The 21,650-nt window shown below is 40.6% G+C and overlaps 1 protein-coding gene and 1 long non-coding RNA gene across 4 annotated transcripts in view; one reads left to right on the plus strand and one right to left on the minus strand.

Annotated features, from left to right (window-relative positions):
* LOC102253953 overlaps positions 1-21,650 on the plus strand; it is a 43,117-nt gene that overhangs the window by 14,428 nt on the left and 7,039 nt on the right. The window contains exons 1-2 of one of the 3 annotated variants that reach the window (XR_001361161.1): positions 19,868-19,882; positions 21,431-21,503. The exons of 1 other annotated variant lie outside the window; for it this stretch is intronic. This is a non-coding gene — a long non-coding RNA (uncharacterized LOC102253953). Of the gene's footprint in view, positions 1-2,998; positions 3,081-19,867; positions 19,883-21,430; positions 21,504-21,650 lie in introns of those variants that run through there. One more of the 3 variants, XR_313303.2, reaches the window with a different exon arrangement.
* The window catches only part of COLEC12 (collectin sub-family member 12), a 183,256-nt gene continuing 172,278 nt past the window's right edge, over positions 10,673-21,650 (minus strand). The window contains exons 9-10 of the mRNA XM_005861610.2: positions 18,999-19,144; positions 10,673-12,124 (exon numbers count right to left, since the gene is read on the minus strand). Of these exons, the coding sequence (XP_005861672.1) occupies positions 12,105-12,124; positions 18,999-19,144 (166 nt within the window). The 3' untranslated portion in view covers positions 10,673-12,104. The remainder of the gene's footprint in view (positions 12,125-18,998; positions 19,145-21,650) is intronic.

A 21,650-nucleotide genomic window follows, 5' to 3' on the forward strand; every position in this document is an offset into this window, starting at 1 on the left:
TCCCCTGAGGGGTCCGGATTGTGAGAGGGTGCAGGCCGGGCTGAGGGACACCCCCCTTCCATGCACGAATTTTGTGCACCGGGCCTCTAGTATTAAGACCGATGTCGCCAACTCTAATCACCTGGATCATTCTGGCCTCCTCCCCTTTCTTACCTATAAATCCTCTCTTCAAGAGTGAGAAGCCTGTATCCCACTAGCCACCATCCACTTCCTTATTCAGTTCCAGGATATATGCTGAGTAGTATCAGAATTGTTAATCTGTGCCCTGATGGGAACCCATATTATCTGCTAGAGTGCAGTTCGATTCCTTTGCCTTCAGTCATGCAGACTCCAGTCATTTCCAAAGCTACTTAGGCCAGCACCCTTCCCCTTCTTCAGTGAAGTTGCTCTAATATATATAAATAAAACAGCCTAAGCGACCATTATGACCGAATGACCAGCCAGTAGCTATGATGTGCACTGACCCAAACCTTGCTGCTGGGGCCCTGACAGCCCTGAATCTGGTTCACCCGCACCCCGGACCCAGACAGGAGGGAGGAGGGAGCCCGATTCCTCGCAGAATCCACATTGGTTAGCTTGCTGCTGGGGCCAACCTCTCGTGGTCCCTCCCCCCGCAGGCCAGCCCCCCCCTGATCAGCCCCGATCGCTGGCCAGGCCGAGGGACCCCACCCATGCACGAATTCATGAACTGGGCCTCTAGTACATTAATAATACAGATTCTCACATCATAGTTTGCCTTCCTTCCTAGACCCGCCAATCTTATAAATGACTTTTGAAAATTTTGCACACATTAACATTCACTCTGTGCTGTAAAGTTCTATGGGTGTTGTGTTTTTTTTAGCTCATGTAATATTTTTTATTAAAGTGTAACACACCTATCAAAGTACACAAATCATTAATATATAGTTTAATGAATTCTTGCAGTGAACACATCTTTGAAACTAATACCTAGATGGATAAACAGGACATTAAGAGCCATCAGAAGCCCTCCCTTGTATCCCCTTCCAGTTGCTACTTCTCCCACCCTAGAGTTACCCTTATCCTGGCTTCAAACATCACAGATTAGTTTTGCCTATTTTCTAACATTATATAATTGGAATCATTCAGCATGTGCTCTTTTGTGTCTGACTTATTTTGCTCAGCATTATTTAAAAAACATTTTAACTAAGATATTGACATAATATTATATTTGTTTCAGATGTAGAACATAATGATTTGATTATTTGTGTACATTGCAAATTGATTACCACCATAAGCCTAGTTAACGTCCATCACCACACATAGGTACAAATTATATATATATATTTATTGTTGACAGTATTACAGATGTCTCTCATTTTCTCCACTTTACCCCCCTCCATCCAGCCCCTATCCCCACAAGCCTTCACCACCCTATTGTCTGTGTCCATGAGCTATGCATATAAGTGTATAAGGGTTTTGACAAATGTGTAATGTCATGTATCTGCCATTACAGTTTCAAACAGTTCTACTGTCGTAAAAATCCTCTATCCTTCACCTACCGTCTGTCTCCTCTCCCCTCTCTCCTGGAAACCACTGACCTTTTTACTGTTTCTGAAGTTTTGCCTTCTCCAGAATCCTCCTTCCTATATAATAAAAGCCTAATATGCTAAGTGTCCAGTCGGCCATTCAACCAATCAAAGTGTAATATGCTAATGATAGGCTAAGGCTGCTCAGCCACTCACTATGACATGCACTGACCACCAGGGGGAAGACAGTCGACCAGTCGCTATGACATGCACTGACCACCAGGGGGCAGACACTCTGACCAATAGATTAGCTTGTAGCTAGGGTCCGGCCGATCAGGACTAAGTGAGAAGGGCCGGGCATGCCCTGGAGCTCTCCCACGGTCTCTCCCCAGCTGGCCAACCTCCCATGTCCCTCCCTGAACCCGATCGTACACTGGTGGGGTCCCTTGGCCTGGCCTGCACCATCTCGCAATCTGGGCTGAGGGACTGTCCCCCCACCCCACCCCTTGCACAAATTTTGTGCACTAGGCCTCTAGTGTCATATAATTGGAATCATATAGTATGTAGTCTTTTACTTAGCAATATGCATTTAAGTTTCCTCCGTGTTTTTTTGTGGCTTGACAGTGCATTTCTTTTGTCACTGAATAATATTCCATGCATGGATGTACCACAGTTTATCCATTCACTTGCTGAAGGACATCTTTGTTGCTTCCAGTTTTTGGAATTATGAATAAAGCTGCTATAAACATTCATGCCAGCAACTTTTTTTTTTTTTACTGACTATATATACACTCATGACTTGTGTACTTCTTTGAACCAGTTTTTCCATCCTGCTAGTTTCTTCATCAATAACATGTATCCACTATACACTGAGTGGCCAGATTATTATGACCACCCACATAGGTACAAATTATATATATATATTTATTGTTGACAGTATTACAGATGTCTCTCATTTTCTCCACTTTACCCCCCTCCATCCAGCCCCTATCCCCACAAGCCTTCACCACCCTATTGTCTGTGTCCATGAGCTATGCATATAAGTGTATAAGGGTTTTGACAAATGTGTAATGTCATGTATCTGCCATTACAGTTTCAAACAGTTCTGTCATAAAAATCCTCTATCCTTCACCTATCGTCTGTCTCCTCTCCCCTCTCTCCTGGAAACCACTGACCTTTTTACTGTTTCTGAAGTTTTGCCTTCTCCAGAATCCTCCTTCCTATATAATAAAAGCCTAATATGCTAAGTGTCCAGTCGGCCATTCAACCAATCAAAGTGTAATATGCTAATGCCTTTCAACACGTGGAATCAATGCCAAGAAGAATTGCCGCAGTATTGAAGGCAAAAGGTGGTCTAACGAAGTACTGATGGGGTGGTCATAATAATCTGGCCACTCAGTGTATATTTCTGTGAGAATTATGTTCTTAACCTTTTTGACAACCATACCTTGACATGCTATTTTTATAACGTGTCTGGGGTGATATAAGTAAGGTATTTTCTTTTGCAGCTTGGGACACATGTTGCATGACCTCAAGGTCATGGCCATCAACCTTATATCCATTGGCATGGACCTTCATGTGGCCTTGGATTGGGTGAGCACTTTTAAAAAAGATATGTTTTTTTTTGATTTCAGAGAGAAAAAGGGGGAGGGAGAGAGGAATAGAAACATCAATGATGCGAGAGAATCATTGATAGTCTACCTCCTGCATGTCCCTACTGGGGATCGAGGCCCCAAAGCGGGCATGTGCCCTGATCAGAATCAAACTGTGACCTCCTGGTTCATGGGTCAATGCTCAACCACTGAGCCGCACCTGCTTCCACATGCTTTGCACTTCTAAGGGTAGCCCCAGGGGAACATTTCTGATGATTGGTGCTATTGTTGGAGACCTCTTACAAGAGAGGTTGTTGAAAGTATGACCTTGCTTTTAAAGCTCCTCAGGATGGTTCTGTGTGCCCTTCAGACTTCTATCAGGTCACATTAAGGACATTGTTCTTATAGGGAGAGTGGCGGGACAGTGGGATGGAAACAGTGCTGGGTTTGAGGACCTTTCTGCTACTCAGTGCCAAGTCCATTAACACCTTGAACCTTAGCTTCTTCATTTTGTAAAGTAGGAAACATAGTGACACTGCGATACTCTGACTGATGAAATATACTCATCCATTGAGATGTTTTTCTGAGATAAATGAAATTACATGTATGACATGCTTTCTAAGCACTATAGGCGGATAAGTTATTACTGTCTAGTACAGGGTTTGGCAAATTTCTGTAAAGAAACAGAGTAAATATTTTCAGCTCTGCCCTTGTAGTTCAAAAGCAGCCACAGACAGCACATAAACCAATGAGCACAGCTGTGTTCCAATAAAACTTTATAAAAACAGACAGTGGGCCGTATGTGGCCCATAGGCTGTAGTATGCTGACTTCTTGTCTAGAATAAGCATGGAAAAACATAAACCACTCCCTGCTCCCTTCTTCCTGAAATCTCTCCCAAATACAGTGCTGGAGAGGACATTCAGTAATTCCCTGAGTCTTGACTCATAGACTACCAAGTCCCTAGGTGGGTTGAGTTACTTAACAGCCCAGCTTTTTAAAAAACACAACTACTTCCCTGCTTTCTACATGGGGTCCCATCTTCTCTGTGGGTGGAGCCAACCCTCTTCTGTAGGAACTACCACTTTTGTCTATACATAAAACTGATCACGCACTCTCCTGGGCCATATGATTGTCTGGGATGACCAAAACCCTGTTATATCCTGAGCTGAACCAGAGAGAAGCAGGAAGGAAAAGGACTTCAGATCTTTCCCTGCATCTTATGAGCCAGACACTGTGCGAGGTGCTTTTTGTATTGGACTCACTTAAAACTGGCAGTAATTCTGTGAGATAGGTATTAGCACACCCATTTTACATTTGGCAAGTTTAACTTCTGTAGTTAGAATATTCAGCTTTCCATATATGTACATTTCTTCCATAGTCAGGACATGCCAATTTCCATAGAGAGTAGAAAGTTATTTTGTCAACTCAAGGTAGCTCAGTTACTTCCGGACTTAAATGTCGCTAGTACAGTTTTAAACCCAATGAATGCAAGTTTCCCCCCACTCCTCTCCTTCACCCCTTGTCTTTGGAGGTGAGCTAAGTTTTTGGGTCACTGGCTTAAATACCGTCTTGAGGGGAGAGTTGGACACCGGCTTCCGTCCTTGCGGCATTTTCCTGAGAAGATGTTTGTCTTTTCTAGTCTTCATGGTCCTCGTGGTTTCCTGTCATGTCTGTGGGATCATACCCTCCTCCTCCTTGTTTCACACCCTGGCTGCTCTGGGACTATGGCTCCTGCTCAGTCACTTACCTGTTTGTCCAGGAACTCAGGAACCTTTTGCTTATGGTTCTATGAAGCTGCCCTGACGGTCACCTGACCAGGAAGTTCCCTCAGCCATTGTTAGGCTGCTCCTCTGGTGCCAAGCTGGACTTGAGTCTTCTTCATAAGACTTGAATTCTGAGCCAGGCAATGGTCTCTTTGGCCCTGGATACCCTGTAAGATTATCTGGGCTTTCTCTCTCCCCTTCTGTCCAAGGTTTTTGATAAATGGAGGGGGTACTTCTTTGGGACCTAAATGTTGGCTATAGCCCTGCTGTCCCTTTTTTCCCCACAGTTGATGAATTCCTCTTTGTCTTTTTTTAAGCAGAAAAAAATCTGTTTATGTCATCTTACTTTTTTTTTTCCTGTTTTTCAGCTCATAGTATAAACTCTGCAGAATTATCTAGGTCAGTGGTTCCCAACCTTTTTTTGGCCATGCCCCACCTAAGCATCTCTAAAATCCTAATGCCCCCCTCCCCCTGGACATATAGTTATTATTATTCAAAAAGTGAACTCCTATTCACATGGAGGAAGCCTAAAAGGCCATTAACTTGTTCTAAACAAGCTTCCAAAGAACATTGCATCCATGAAAGAGAAAAATAAAAGAATGAAAGGACAGTTGAAGTACTGAGGAAGAAATCACTAAACTAAGAAATTAAAAAAAAATAATCCTATATAATAAAAGGCTAATATGCAAATTGTCCCCTCGGGAGTTCAACCGACCAGGAGTTCGACCGCTTGCTATGACATGTGCTTACGACCAGGGGGTGTCACGGAATGAAGGAAGGCCCCGATCGGTCCTGATTGCCGGCCCGGCCTAGGGACCATACTCGTGCATGAATTTCATGCACCGGGTCTCTAGTAATAGTATAAAATGATATGAAAAAGTAGCAAATAAAGTTTCAAAACATATAATAAAGAAAAATGCATAAATATGTCACAATATATATTTATATACTGTATATGAGGCCCCTAGAGCCATAAGAACTTTTAAAATTCACTGTTAATAACTCATTCTCAAATTGTCTCCCTTAAAAATCAAATTGCCCCCCTGTGGGGCGTGTGCCCCATGTTGGGAGCCACTGGTCTAGATCCTAATCCCTTAAGAGTTCAACATTGTCTCTCTCATTTTTCTCTCTTAAGCCCCCTGCCTGCTGCAGCAAAAAAATTGCTTTGTTTTCAATATATTGTCTCCATTCTAGGCTCCAAAAAAGCCTAATTTTAAAACTCACAGGTGAGCAGTTATTTCTTTGATTTCAGCATATTTGCCTTTTTCCTAAGAACAGTGTTTATGGAAAACTGCTTTCGTTTAGTTTGTTCATTTTTTCCCCTAGAGATAAATATTATGAAAAGCTTAAGATCACATTCAATACAGATCAGTTTAGGATTCTGTTTGTTTCTTTGTCTGAATGATGAAGGCAAGGGAAAGGGCACAAGGGATCAGAAGGAGAAACCTTGGATAGCATCCCCAAAGTATCCTCTGTGCATCCTCACCTATGAGGAAACCGAGGTCCTGAGAGGTTGACCAGTTGGCCCAACACCACACTGGAGAGAGTGGAGGATGCGGGGCTCCTAACTGGGTCAGCTCCAGGTCTGCCTGATTCCAAAACAAACACTGGAGTGGCAAAAGGAGTTTGCAGTTTCAGCAGTTTCAAATGCTGTAGAGAAGCCCAGTAAGATAAGAATGAAAACAGTTTTTTGGATGAGGGGCTCATGGGTTACCTCTGACAGGGCTGTGCTCTGTCCATGCATGCTCAGAAGTCCTGATTCTGGGGCCAGATGTACCACTGAGGTATTGCTGATTGTGAAGAGCTCCCCAGGAGTGGTGTGTCCTTGCAGCATTTTATTTTTGGGTGTGCAGTAGAGGAAGGTTCGAAAGACTAGAATGTCAGCAAGAATATACAGTACTTTACGTTACATAAGATACCTGGGTGGAGGAAGGTACAGATTTGAAGAAAATAAGAAAATTTGGCTCCAAAGCCCATCTCTTATTTGACACTAATCCTATATAATAAAAGCCTAATATGCTAAGTGGCTGGTTGTCTGTTCAACCAATCAAAGTGAAATATGCTAATGATATGCTAAGGCCGCTCAACCGCTTGCTATGACATGCACTGACCACCAGGGAGCAGACACTCCGACTGGTAGGTTAGCTTGCTGCTCAGGGTCCGGCCGATCGGGACTGAGCAAGATGGGCCGGACATGCCCTGGAGCCCTCCTGTGATCCCTCCCCAGCTGACCAACCTTCTGTGTCCCTCCCTGGCCCTGATCGTGCACCGGTGGGGTCCTTCAGCCTGGCCTGCGCCCTCTCGCAATCTGGGACCCCTCGGGGATGTCGGAGAGTCGGTTTCAGCCCAATCCCACTGGCCACTCCCCTTGGGAGGGCGCCAGACACAGGGTTCATGGTTGGTGAGTCCCACAGGCCAGGCCGAGGGACCCCACTGGTGCACAAATTCATGCACCGGGCCTCTAGTTATATCAGAAAACTGTGAAGTCCAGCATCTCTAGACTCTAGGTGGTTTCTGCAAACTGTATCTCTTTGGACTTCTGTGGCATTGGGCACCAAGTTGACTTTTGCCTCTTTGCTCATTGACAACTAAGGGTTTAGTAATTTTATCTAAAGCAGGGGTCCTCAAACTACGGCCCGCGGGCCACATGCAAATACAAATATTGTATTTGTTCCCGTTTTGTTTTTTTACTTCAAAATAAGATATGTGCAGTGTGCATAGGAATTTGTTCATAGTTTTTTTTTAAACTATAGTCCGGTCCTCCAGTGGTCTGAGGGACAGTGAACTGGCCCCCTGTTTAAAAAGTTTGAGGACCCCTGATCTAAAGTGTGCAAATTGGGATTCCTCCATTAGTTCCCTGATTCTCTTAGGAAAGAGGTCATCTTGGTGACTCGGCCAATTTCCTGTGACAAAGAACAAAATACAATGCAAGCAGCCCAGGCTGACAAGGAAGATCACTGTTGGAGCATAGGAGACAGCATGGCGGGGTGGGAGCTAGATGGCCATGGGTTCAAATCTCAGTTCTTGGAAAAATTACTTAAGTTGTCTGGTTTTCAGTTTCTTTACATAGGGATTGGAGATAGAATATGTCATGTTCCTAACCCATAGTAGGTGCTCTCATAACTACTATACAGTCAGCACTTTGTGCTTGGTTACGTGGGGCCTGGCCTAGCTCCTTTGCTCCAGGGCACAGCCATTGATTTTAAGAATCTTATAATTCCCTGCAGCTTCCACGCATGATTTTATGGGGCATGGCAATGAGCAATGATTAAAGAATACAGCAGACCCTGGCACCAAAGTTTGGAAGACTGGCCAAAGGACAATTCTCCATTCCTGGCCAAGAGGACTAAATGGAGACCCTTTGGCTAAGCCCACTTAATGACCTCTTTGGATGAGCTGTTGGCAGGAGTCCCCTCACTGGCAGCTGACTCCTGCCTAAGTTGCACGGGTTATCCCTGCTTTGCAGATTTAGGGCTAATAAGTCCTTGGAGGAAGGCTGGAGACTGGGACACAATCCTGGCCATGGCAGACAGGGCTGGACTGAGATAGTTCATTCATAAACTCATTCATTGAAAATTTGAAAACCAAGGGCTCTGCCTCTGGCAAAGTAACATAGGTTTTCCAAAAACCTGTTTTTCTCTGGACTTTTGCCTATGGGGCGATATGTGCTTATTTGAACAAGGATATCTAGGAAAGGAAAAAGGATGAATAGGTTAGGTGGAGCAAAAACTTTTCAACATCTGCTTTATGATTTATAAAAGGGATATAATGCCATGCCATTAAGGGAATCTTCCCAGGAAAATGTTGCTATTGTACAAAGAAACATCTTGTTAAAAAGCTTGAGTTTGCCTGTACTTCTAAATCTGTTGAGTATAACAGGAAGAAAAGAGTTTCTATTCCACTGCCATTTAGAAACGGTTTCTAGAGCTTTTCCCTGACTTGGCTATATGCTGGTCAATAGAATGAAATCTGTTTTACCACCTGATTCTTTTCACTCAATCTTCCATTCATTTTGATGGAGTAATATGTATATTATACATACATTCAATATCTTGGCTGTGAAATAACCAACTAATATCAACATAAATTCCTTCCTTTCTCATGACTTTTCTCATTCTTCAGTTCTTTTAATATTTCATAATTTGCCACATTCACCTTTCTTCTTAATTCAGTAATTTTTAGGCTTCTCAGCTAACTTGTAGATTTTCTAATGCAGTACAGAGTTTTCTTTCATATTGCCTCGAGCACTTGTACATAGCATTTGGCATGAAAGAAGGAACCAGCTCTACCTTTAGGGTGTTTTGTTGAGAAAGGATTCAGGCAAGAAGTGATGCTTGAACTCAGTCTTAAAGGAGGTACTTTCCAGGTAAAAAGGGTAGGAGAGGAAATCCAGGTAAAGTATGGGGTACGAAAGAGCATGGAGGAAAGTGCAGGTGGACTGTAAGGCTGTTCTGGTGCTTGGTGAGGGCAAGTGGAGTTGCAGCTGGGAGAAAGGTGAGAGATGTGTCTGGGAACCTGGTCACCAAGGGCCTTATGGCCCCTGCATGGATGTCCTCCTGTGGAAGATTGTAAGCTGGGGGTAAAGGGTAGGATGGACTTGGATTTAGGGATGGAAGAATGAGGAACCTTATCGGATTTGAATTTTTGAAAACAGCTGTGACAGCAATGTGAGCAACAGGCAAATCTTAACCTCCGTTTCCTATTTTCTAGAGTAAGGACTTTCGGTTTTGCACCAAGATTAGAAAAGATAATGTCCGTGAAAGTAATAAATATATTTAAACGAATATTATTTTTGTGTGAGTCATAAATGAGTTAACATGCTTACTTTTTAAGAAGAGATCAGCTTTGTGATTGGAGGCAAAATACATATGCTTGGTAGTGATACCTGATTTATAGAGCTTTTAAACATCTGTGGGGTTTTTGTTTTTTTTAATGGGAGCAGCTATTGCTATTTGGTTGTCTGCTTTAGCTTAAACTCTACTACAAATTGGAAGGATAGGGGAAGAGCTGATGAACATTGATTATTGAAGAGGAAAAAAAAGGTCCACGCCTCCCACACCCCCCTCCCCAATTGTGCATTCATTCTTTCGAGAGCCATTTGAAAAGAAAAATGTTTTCCATCTGCTCATAGCATGTAGCAAGCCAAGTGCCTGAAAACCTCATCATAGTTACTAAAATTTTTCCCCCAAAGAGTATGAATTGTGAGTAGGTGAATAGAAACCTGTTGTGTAAATAGCTTAATATCCAAAGGAGTAACGTACACGAGGCTTCTTATAATGTGCGATATTCATCTGATTTTATTCACTGAGCCTATTAAGAAGGATCCTGGTACTTAAAGAAAATTAGGACATTTTCAAAGCTCAAGTCTGAACCCTGCATCACTCTTTGGTGATGGTGACCCAGCAAATCACGTCACCTCCCTGAGCCCCTCCTTTCTCTGTAAAATGGGGAATGTAGGAAGTCCTACTTCATTGGACTGCTGGGAGGATGACTTGAGGTCATCTGATTGAAGCCCTCCATTCAGTGGCAGACAAATGATAAACACTCGATAAGTCATTAGGGCTGAGATAGTGCTGGAGCTGGCACTATTCGTTTCTGATGACAGCATCAGACATTTAATTTCAAGTTGCTTCTGATGAAAAAGAGGATTGAGTTGAGTCTGTGAGCCTGAAGATGCAGGGCCCAGACGATGATTGGTCCTGCCAGCCTGTCCAGGCCACATGCACAGGACAGCAGGGCATAAAGGTGCTGAGGAGATGGCCGTTCCGTGCTGCAGAGACAGCACGAATGGGGACCAGGAGCAAGGCAACACAGTCCGCGCAGCAGATGTGAAAGTCAAATTGTCTTTATTCTTTTACCATTGTATTTGGAATGGGTAGCAGCACTGCCTGGGGAGCTTGGGAGGGGAGGAGAGGGAGGGAATCTGTTGGATGGAAATCTTACCATTGAGCATCAGTTATATCTGGTGCTTATTTTAAGCACAGTTCATGTTAGACTTTTCAATGGCAAATCAAGGAGTAGATGGAAGATAGGCTCAGAGGAAAGGTTCTTTGCAAAAGTGCAAAGTGGCCAAAAGTTTATTCTTGCATTTCATCATGCATGTGCCTTGGAATTACGTAATTTTTATTTTTTTCGAATTATGTAATTTTTAGAACCTGACTTAAAACAAACTTTCCAGGTAGCACGTGGCTGTCCTCATCTTTCTAGCATCTCTGCCTTTGGCTGATGTGATGCCATGCATTCTTGACAGTATCAGCTCTGGTATGGGTCTAAAACCAAGTATATTCATACCTCAGTCATAAATCAGGATCTTCTAGACAGCCAGATTCAGGTGCTCTACTCTTCCCAACAGATGCCTCTCCGCAACCCCCGGCCCCACCAAAATGAGGAGAGGCACATCCTGAGTTTAGCTCTGGGCTTGGCCAGGCACACAGCAAGGGTGTTGGTTGGTGATGGGCTCAATGCACAGCCCACTTGACTGAGCCATGTATGTGCTCAGGCTTAACTACACTGGCAAAATCTGTAAGGGTATTTCTAGGTATTTCACATGATTGACTCCTCTGAGGAAATAACGTTTAAAAATATATATGTACACACACACTTAATTATTTTTTTAAAATCACAACTAAAAGATTCTTTGCCATTGGGTAAAATTAAATCTGACAAGAAACCCTATGAGTTTTTATTAGTACCATATTGTTTTCTTTGGCTTCATGTATTATATTGGTAAAATGGCAATGATGACAAAAATAAAAAGGAAAAAAATTGTAAAAAAGGCACATATTTTGTACAAAAATACAGTTTTAAAAGCTCTTTAAGTATATTTCATATTATTAAGAGTTGGCCTATATATCTCTATGTCTGCATATTTTTCCTACATTTGGGATTTTAGAAATGTCAGGTACTGTTTACACAGTATATGTGTAAGTTCTTCCTAAAGTTCATCAATCAACGATAATCTTTTTGTAATTGGAGCATTCCATGTTTTGGAAGATATGATTTGCATACACTGTACAGTTACTGGCTGATAAATCTATGTGATTCAGTCCATACTAAAAATCAATATCTCATACTGGGGGAACATTTTAGTTCCAAAGTCCTTGAGTAATGGCAAATGGTAAAGAACATTAGCTGTCGATTTTTTCAGGAATTGGCTTTCAGTGCTTTTTCCAATCTGGTGAGCAGGTGATATGATCAGAAGGAAGTATCCTTTGCCTTTGAGAACTGTCCGAAAATTTGCTCATGTTATTATCACAGTCCATTATAATGCAGATGATAGTACTAAAAGAGAGGGAAAAGGATGGGTGTTAGTTTTTTTTTTTTAAAGAATAACATTAATGTATAATTTAAAAAAAAAGAACATGTGCTTTTTTATAGGAAAGATTCCAAAATACATAATTTAATAATGTTTATTTTTTCAAAGAAATGCCTAGCAGTTCTTATTCAGGTGAAGTAAAAGGTAAGATTCATTTTGAAGGAGCCTATTCTGGGGAAGTGTAGTCCCAACTCAAATCCCAAATGACCAAACAAGGGAAACAAACAAACATGGGTAAGCTTGTCACTCGCTACTGTATTGTAGTCTCTTGTTTAGATATTTGTGTTCTTCTCTAACACTTTTTTTCTTTTTATAATGACCATTCTAATAGGTATGAGGTGTTATTGTGATTTTGATTTGCATTTCCCTGATGATTACTGATGTTGAGCATCTTTTAATGTGCCTGTTGGCCATCTGTATGTCTTTGGGAAAGTATTCAGATCATCTGCCATTTTTAAATTAGACACTTTTTTTTGCTAGAGTTTTTTTTTTTTTAATATATTTTGGATACTAGTCCCCAACCAGATCTATGATTTGCAAAATCTTCTCCCATTCAGTAGGTTGCATGTTCATTTTGTTAATGGTTTCCTTTGCTATGCCAGAGGCTTTTTAGTTTGAAATAGTCCCACTTGTTTATTTTTGCTTTTGTTGCCTTTTCTTTTGGTGTAAAATCCGAAAAGTTATTGCCAAGACAGATGTCAAGGAGTTTATTGCCTGTTTTTTTTCTAGGAGTTTTATGGTTTCAGGTCTTATATTCAAGTCTTTAAGTCAGTTTGAGTTAATTTTTGTGTATAAGATAGTGGTCCAGTTTTATTCTTTTGCATATGGCTGTCCAGTTTTCTGCACCATTTACTGAAGAGATGGTCCTTTCCCCATTGTATATTCTTGACTCCTTTGTCATAAATTAATTGGCCATAAATGCATGGGTTTATTTTTGGGTTTTCTATTTTGTTCCATTGATCTATTCTGTTTTTTTAAAATAAGTTTTTATAGATTTTTAGAGAGAGGAAGGAAGAGGGAAAGAGAGATAGAAACATCAATGATAAGAGAGAATCATTGATCTGCTGCCTCCTGCATGCCCCTATTTGGGATCGAGCCCAAAACCTGGGCATGTACCCTGATCAGGAATCAAACCAGTGACCTCTTGGTTTCTGAATCGATGCTCAACCACTGAGCCACACCGACCGGGCTATTGTTTGTTTTTGTGCCAACACCATACTGTTTTGATTACTATAGTTTTGTAATAGAGTTTGAAATCAGGAAGTGTGATGCCTCCAGTCTTTTTTTTTTTCTTTCACAAGATTACTTTGGCTACGTGGGGTCTTTTGTGGTTCTATACACATTTTAGTATTGTTTGTTGTATTTTTGTGAAAAATGCCAGTGGGATTTTTAAAAATATATATTTTATTGATTTTTTACAGAGAGGAAGGGAGAGGGATAGAGAGTTAGAAACACCGATGAGAGAGAGACATCGATCAGCTGCCTCCTGCACACTCCCTACTGGGGATGTGCCCGCAACCAAGGTACATGCCCTTGACCAGAATCGAACCTGGGACCTTTCAGTCCACAGGCTGATGCTCCATCCACTGAGCCAAACTGGTTAGGGCTGCCAGTGGGATTTTGATGGGAATTGCACTGAATCTATAGATTCCTTTGGTATGTATGGATATTTCTTCCAATCCATAATTACAGAATATCTTGCCATTTATTTGTGTCTTCTTCAATTTCATTCAACAGTTATCTTATAGTTCTTTAAATATCTGGTGGTGGAATTTACCAGTGAAGCCATCTGGTCCTGGATTTTGTTTGTTGGGAGGCTTCTGAATACTGATTCCACCTCCTTACTAATAATTGATCTATTTGGATTCTATTTTTTCATGATTCAGTTTTGATAGGTTATGTTTCTAGGAACTATTTCTTCTATGTTGTCCAATTTGTTGGTGTATAAATGTTCATAGTAGTCTCTTATTATCCTTTTTATTCCTCTGGTATGAGTTGTAATATCCCCTCTTTCATTTCAGATTATATTTGTGGACATCCTTTTTTTTTTTTTGCGAGTCTAACAAAAGGTTTGTCATTTTAAAAAAAATATTTTCAAATACCAGCTCTTGGTTTCATCAATCTTTTCTATTGCCGTTTTAGTCTCCATTTCATTTATTTCTGCTCTTACCTTTATTTCCTTACCTCTACCAATTTGGGGCTTCATTTGTTCTCTTTCTAATTCCTGGAGGTGTAAAGTTAGGTTATTTGAGATTTCTCTTGTTTCTTGATGTAGCCACTTATTGCTATGAAATTCCCTCTTAGAACTGCTTTTGCTGAGTCTCATAAGTTTTGGTATATTGTGTTTCCATTTTCATGTGTCTCAAGGTATTCTTGTTGTGTTGCTAATAATCCTCACATGAGGATATTTTTTCCATTGCTTTTCAGAGAGAGTGGAAGGGAGGGAGGAAGGGGGAGAGAGAGAAACATTGATGTGAGAGAAACACATCCATTGGTGGCCTTATGCATTCGCTCCGACGGGGCAGGGAGTGAACCTGTAACCCAGGTACGTGCCCTTGACCAGAATCGAACCTGTGACCCTTGGGTGTTTCGGCTGATCTCTAACCACTGAGCATACTGGCCGGGCTCAAGATATTTTATTTCTTTTGATTTCTTATTTGACCCATTTGTAGTGCAGTAGCATACTGTTTAATCTCCATATATTTGTGAATTTTTCAGTTTTCTTCTTGTAACTCATTGCTAGTTTCATATCCTTGTGGTCAGAAGAGATGTTTGATATTTCAGTCTTCTTAAACTTATTAAGACTTGTTTTGTGGACTGACATAAGATATATCCTGGACAATGTCCCATATATACTTGAGAAGAATATGTATTCTGTTGCTTTTGGGTGGAATGTTAAGTATATATCTGTTAAGTCCATTTGGTCTAATGTGTTGTTTAAGGCCAATGTTTCATTCCTGATTATCTATCTCAGCGGTTCTCAACCTATGGGTCGCCACCCCTTTGGGGATCGAACGACCCTTTCACAGGGGTCACCTAAGACCATTGGAAAACACACATATAATTACATATTGTTTTTGTGATTAATCACTATGCTTTAATTATGTTCAATTTGTAACAATGAAAATACATCCTGCATATCAGATATTTACATTACGATTCATAACAGTAGCAAAATTACAGTTATGAAGTAGCAATGAAAATAATTTTATGGTTGGGGGTCACCACAACATGAGGAACTATATTAAAGGGTCGCGGCGTTAGGAAGGTTGAGAACCACTGATCTATCTGGATGATTTATCCATTAAAGTCCTCTGTTATCAATGTAGTGTTATTTATTTCTCTCTTTAGTTCTGTTAATATTTGCTCTACATATTTTGGTGCTTCAAATATAATGTGTTGCGTGCATAAATACTTACAAATGTTTATCCTCTTATATTAACTTCTTTATCATATGTAATGACCTGGTCTTATTACAGTTTTTGTTCTAAAGTCTATTTTGCCTGCCCTGCCAGTATGGCTCAGTTGGTTGGGTGTCATCCCACGCACCGTAGGGTTGCTGGTTAGATTCCTGGTCAGAGCATATGCCTGGGTTGTGGGCTCCATTCCGTTTGTTCTTGCATCAGTGTTTCTCTCTCTCTAAAAATCAATTTTAAAAAATATTTAAAGTCTATTTGCCTCATATACATATAGGTACCCCAACTTCTTTTGGTTTCCATTTGCATGGAATGTCTTTTTCTATCCTTTCACTTTCAGTCTGTGTGTCCTTCATTGAAGTGAATCTCTTGTAGGGAGCACATAGATTGTATTTTTATCTATCTAGCCACTCATATATTTAAAAAAAAGTTTTTTAAAGACATTTTACTGATTTCAGAGAGGAAGAGGGAGAGATAGAAACATCAATGATCAGAGAGAATCATTGGCTGCTTCCTGCACGCCTCCTACTGGGGATCGAGCCTAAAACCTGGGCATGTGTCCTGACCAGGAATTGAATTGTGACCTCCTGGTTTATAGGTCAATGCTCTATAAACCACTGAGCAACACCGGCTGGGCCACTATGTCTTTTGATTGGAGAATTTAGTCCATTTACATTTAAAGTAATTATTGATAAGAATGTACTTATTGCCATTTGTTTTCTGGTGGTTTTGTAATTCCTCTGTTCCTTTCTTCTCTCTCTCTTTTTTCTCTTGCTTTCTTCCTTTGTGATTTGATGAATTTCATTAGTGGTATGCTTAGATTCCTTTCTCTCTCTCTCTCTCTCTCTCTTTTTTTCTGTGTATCTACTATAGGTTTTTGCTTTGTAGTTACCATGAGGCTTATGTATAACAGCTTATATTTATAACACCCTATTTTAAGTTAAAAACAATTTAAGTTTGAGCACATTCTAAAGCTCTACCCTTTTATTCTTCCCCCACCATTTTTTGTTTTTGATGTCACAATGAATATCTTTTTCTATTGTCTATCCCTTAACAAATTATCAGTTATTTTTACTACTTTTCTCTTTCAAACTTCATACTAGCTCTATAATGATTAATGTACCATCTTTACAAAATGAGATTATTCTGAATTTTACTATATTCACCTTTACCCGTGAAATTTACATGTTCATCTGTTACCCTGTTACTTTTATTTTCAGCTTAACATTTTTTATAAGACTAGTCTAGTGATGATGGACTCCTTTAGGTTTTGCTTTTCTGGAAAAAATTTTAATCTCTTTTAATTCTGAAGGACAACTTGCCAAGTAGTGTTCTTGGTTGGATGTTTTTTATTTCAGCACTTGAATATATTATGCCACTCTCTTCTGGCCTGCCAAGTTTCTGTTGAAAAAAAATCTGCTGATAGTCTCTTAGGAGTTTCCTTGTATGCAACAAGTAGTTTTTCTCTTGCTAATTTTAATATTTTCTCCTTTAACTTTTGATATTTTAAGAAACCTGCTTCAGGTCTCTTTGGGTTCCTCTTATTTGGAGTGCTCTGGTTTCCTGGATTAGATGTCTGATCCAGCTTATGGACATTTCTTCCCTAAGTTATAGACATTTTCAATCATTATTTCTTCAAATAAGCTTATCTTTTGCTTTTTCTTCTGGGACCTTCTATAATGTGAATGTTGATCCACTGGACGTCTCATAATTCCTTTAAGCTATCTTCACTTTTTGAAATTCTTTCTTTGTTGATTGAGTTAGCGAGCTCCACTGCCCTCTCTCAGTTCACTGATCCTTTCCTCTGCTTCATCTAGTATACTGTTGAATCACAGGTATATTTTTCATTGCAGTTACTGTATTCTTCAGCTCTGTGACTTCTATTTGGCACTTTCTTATATTAGTTATCTCCATTTCATTGAGGACTTTTTGAGGTTTTATCTTGTTCTTTTTTTGGAACATATTTCTTTTCTTCATCTACCTTGATTCCCCATTTTGGTTTCTATACATTAAAGTGCCACCTTTTCCAGTCTTGAGGGAGTAGCCTTGTGTAGGAGATGAACCTTATCGTTGAACCCTGCCCTAGCTCTTGATTGTCCAAGTAGCCTATTTTATAATTAGTCCCCCAGTAATTGAGGCAGATCCAAAGGAGAGGTACCCAAGGAGAGGATCTCAGTCAGCACCCAGATTTGGACTGATTGGAAGCCAGATCTTCGGGCAGCTGCTTTTAAGATATGTAAATGTATACAGTAGGACCACAAGTGTTTGTTCCTCTGGCAACCAGAGCTGGGTGAACTAGAAGTGTCTCCTGAGCAGTTGTCACAATGGTCAGGGCACCAGATGAGTGTACAAGCTTCTTTCTAGGAGATACTGATTACCTGGAATGAGGCAGAGTAAGTGGGCAAAGATGGAGTCCACTGGCCTCAGAAGTCCCCTAGACGTGTGCCAAACCAGAAGCCTTGCCCCCCTTGCTGAAGCTCCAGGACAAGCAAATAGGTTTCTTTCACAGAAACACTTGGGGTGTAATTCATTCTGCTGTGTGTGCTGTGCCCTGGGGGTGGTAGCTGGCCGAGAACTGTGTCTCTGTTACTGGCCCATGGGAACTGAGGAATGCAAGCTCTAGAAGTAGGTGATCAAGGCATGTCCCCTGGGCAGCAGCTGCAAAAAACTGGGGTACCCTGTAGAAACATACTGATTCTCTGTAGCATGGCAGCGGGAGAGTGCAAAGATAGTGCCTGCCCTCCCGGGTCTTCCAACTTTTTTAAAAAAATAAAGGCTTAATAAGATACACTTCACATATCATTTAAAGTATACAATTAAAGTGATTTTTGTAATATTCACAAAGTTGTACAATTTAGAACATTTTCATCACCTCCAAAAGAAATCCCGTAACTATTAGATTCACTCCTTCTCCCTAAAACTTTTAAATCTAGTTGTGATGAAAAAAATTAAGAGAACACATTCTAAAGAAGGTCATGTATTAAATGAAGCTTTAGATAAGTATTTTTGAAATGGAAAAAATCTCTAAAAGCCTCTTTGGCTTATTAACTTATAAGGGGCACTGACTATATCTCTCCATTATCTACTACAGCATCTTGCCCATAGTAAATGCTAAATAAATACAGGTGGAATTAAATGCTTGGCTACCTGAACTGTGTATGGAACTCTATGAAAAGAATGTAATACTGGTGCCATATGTTAAAGAACAAATGTCTGACAGTGTAACCTAGGCTAGTTAGTCTAACATTTATTGAGTACTTTCTCTACATTAGGCACCTTTATTATCACCTCCTCACAACAACCTCATTAAAAGGATGCTATTATTATTCCTCAGTGGCAAAACCAGGACTGGATTCAGAGCCCTCTTGCCCTTTAATAGGATATAACCTCTGCAGCTCCCTCTTCAGTTCCCTCTACTGCTTACCTGTCTCCCTGTCTTTTTCACATATGAAGTTATTGATGTCTTCACACTGGAAATCGTTCCACTGCCCAGCGTAAATTAGCCCAGCACAGTCTTCTCCTGGCCCATGGCCATGGCCCCAGTCATCTGGCTGTCCAGCTTTCCAATTTCTTTTAACAAAACAGAAATTGAATGTTATTTTAAAGTCATGTAGAAGTTTTCCTTCCCCCAAAGCAGCAGGGAAATATAAAAAAACAAAACCCAAAAACAAGCATGTCATTTGTCTTAGAATGAAAATGCATTGTTTAAAAATCCATGCATACTCTTTTTTTTATCCTCACCCAAGGATGTGTTTACTGATTTTAAAAAAATTTTATTTTTTTTGAGAGAGAGAGGAAGGCAGGAAGGGAGGGTGGGAGGGAAAGAGAAAGAGAGAGAGAGGCATCGATTGGTTGCCTCCTGTTCAAACCTGCAACCAATTGCCTGACCGGGAATTGAACCCACAATCTTTCTAGTGCAAAGGACAACCCTCCAACTAACTGAGCCACCTGGTCAGGGCGCATGCATAACTCTTATTCAGAATAAGAATCAGCTGTTTTGCAGAGTACAGCTATACTTTATTTTATAGTGCTCTGTTTTATGATGCTTCAGATATATATATATATTTTTTTACAAATTGAAGGCAAGAGCCTCCCCCAGCAAAAAGATTATGACTTGCTTTATTGTGGTCTGGAACCAAGATGTGCCTATAGTGTGTATTGCAGCATCTCCCTACAAGGTTGTTTTCTTTGTCTGAATGAAATCAACTCATTGAGCTCCTTCATCACAATGCTGAGAGTAAATCCTTCTTCAACACAGTTAGATGAATGAAGATGGTCTCGTGTACTGCAATGCTGACTTTTGGACACGTAAATATTTGTGCATGAATTTATCTGCACTCTGAGTATATGATACACACACACACTCTTGTGAGAACCTAGAGGGATCCTTGTACATTTTGATACCTTGCCTCTCTAAGTCAAAGAGTCAGGCAGAGAAAGTGAGAGGCCCTTGATATACATTTACAAGAGCCTATAATTATAGACACTTGGTTATGGTTGTGCGGCTAAGTTTTAGATCGTTGGTTGCTTTAGAAAGAAACAGTAATTTAATCTTACTGAAAATGACTCAGACATTTCACTGCCTTTTTTGGAAGAGAGATTCTTAAAAACAAGTTTTCTTTAGGATGAGTTCACTTGGGGCTTATTAACTTGGATGCCGCTGCTCAAATCACCACTTTGCCAAGTTTTGCTCTTCTTTACTCTGTTTTCATGCAGTAAGTTAGATGTGCTATCAAGACTAAAAACTCGAAAGGTAAATTTTCTCTAAGAAGCAGGTCTTGTACAGCAGCCTGTGGTCACTGCCTGAGAGGACAAGCTTGCCTCACGTGGAGGGTCGGGAAGAACATCTGCAGCAGGAGTGCTTCCCATAAACTATGACTCATTATTCCATCAACCACAGTGTCCTAGGGCCACCCGAGGATAGAGCCCAATTGTCCCACATCTTTTGACAATAAAACCAGAAAAATCAGAGGGCAGTGGGAAAGGACAGTTGAAAATTATAGTTAAAGGATAAGGCAACAAAATAGAAGACTTTCCCACATCAAATGTATATTCTGGGATTTTTAAAAAAAATGAGTGACCTTACTTAAATAAATCTAGTGATGAAAAGGTAATTTAGATAAGAATGTATATTCTGGGATTTAAAAAAAAAATGAGTGACCTTAAATAAATCTAGTGATGAAAAGGTAATTTAGATAAAACCATCAACTGATGAGATTAAAAACAGGGTCATAGGAGGGAGAGTTAAAAATATGAATTCATTCACATTTTCACACAATACATATCCACAGAGCACCTACTATGAGGTCAGGGATAATTCTAGGTGATGGCAACACAGCAAAATAGAGAATAGACGAGCCCTAGCCCTCAGAGAACTCACATAGCAGGCAAGAAACAAATGAATTAAAAACTTAAGACTGCCAGATGCCAGAGAGAGATGAAGTTGGGAGGAAAAATAGTTGACTTCCACGTGGATGCTTTAAAAAAAAAATCCCCACCAAAGGACATAATTACAGAGAGGGAAGGATGGGGGGGCAGGGGAGGGGAGGGAGACACAGAATGGCAAAGAATGGGAAAAGAATGGCAGAGGCCTAAGCTGAAAAATTCCTGCATCCCATACTATATCCTAGTATAATACACATGTCACAGAAGTGGTTGGATAGCATATTGTAAGTACACCAGGGACCTCAGAAGCACTCGGACTCACTGTTCCAGTGAATTGGAAACACAAGCACATCCGTTTGTGGGTGTGACCTTCCCCCAGGATTCTGGGCTGACCATATTGGAGACAAAACACAAAGTCCCAATCTTGGGAATTGCCCCTTCCAACTTAGTAACTTTCTTATTGACTGCAAGATTGACTGAGGCTTCGTGTCCAAAAAATTTCTGCTGGTAAGAGCCTGGCTTCAAAATAGGAAAAATCTTGCTGGTGAGTATTTCTTTGCTGTAGAATTTTCTCCTGTTATAGGGGTCTGTTCAGTGGAAGACTTCTCTCTAGTGGCCTGAGCCAGTGCCACTCTGGTAGAAACGTGAAGCATGAGTGAGTTATTGCTGAGTTAGATGGCACTGAGTGTTC

Source organism: Myotis brandtii, unplaced genomic scaffold (genome assembly GCF_000412655.1).
Source record: "Myotis brandtii unplaced genomic scaffold, ASM41265v1 scaffold154, whole genome shotgun sequence".
Taxonomy (NCBI): domain Eukaryota; kingdom Metazoa; phylum Chordata; class Mammalia; order Chiroptera; family Vespertilionidae; genus Myotis; species Myotis brandtii.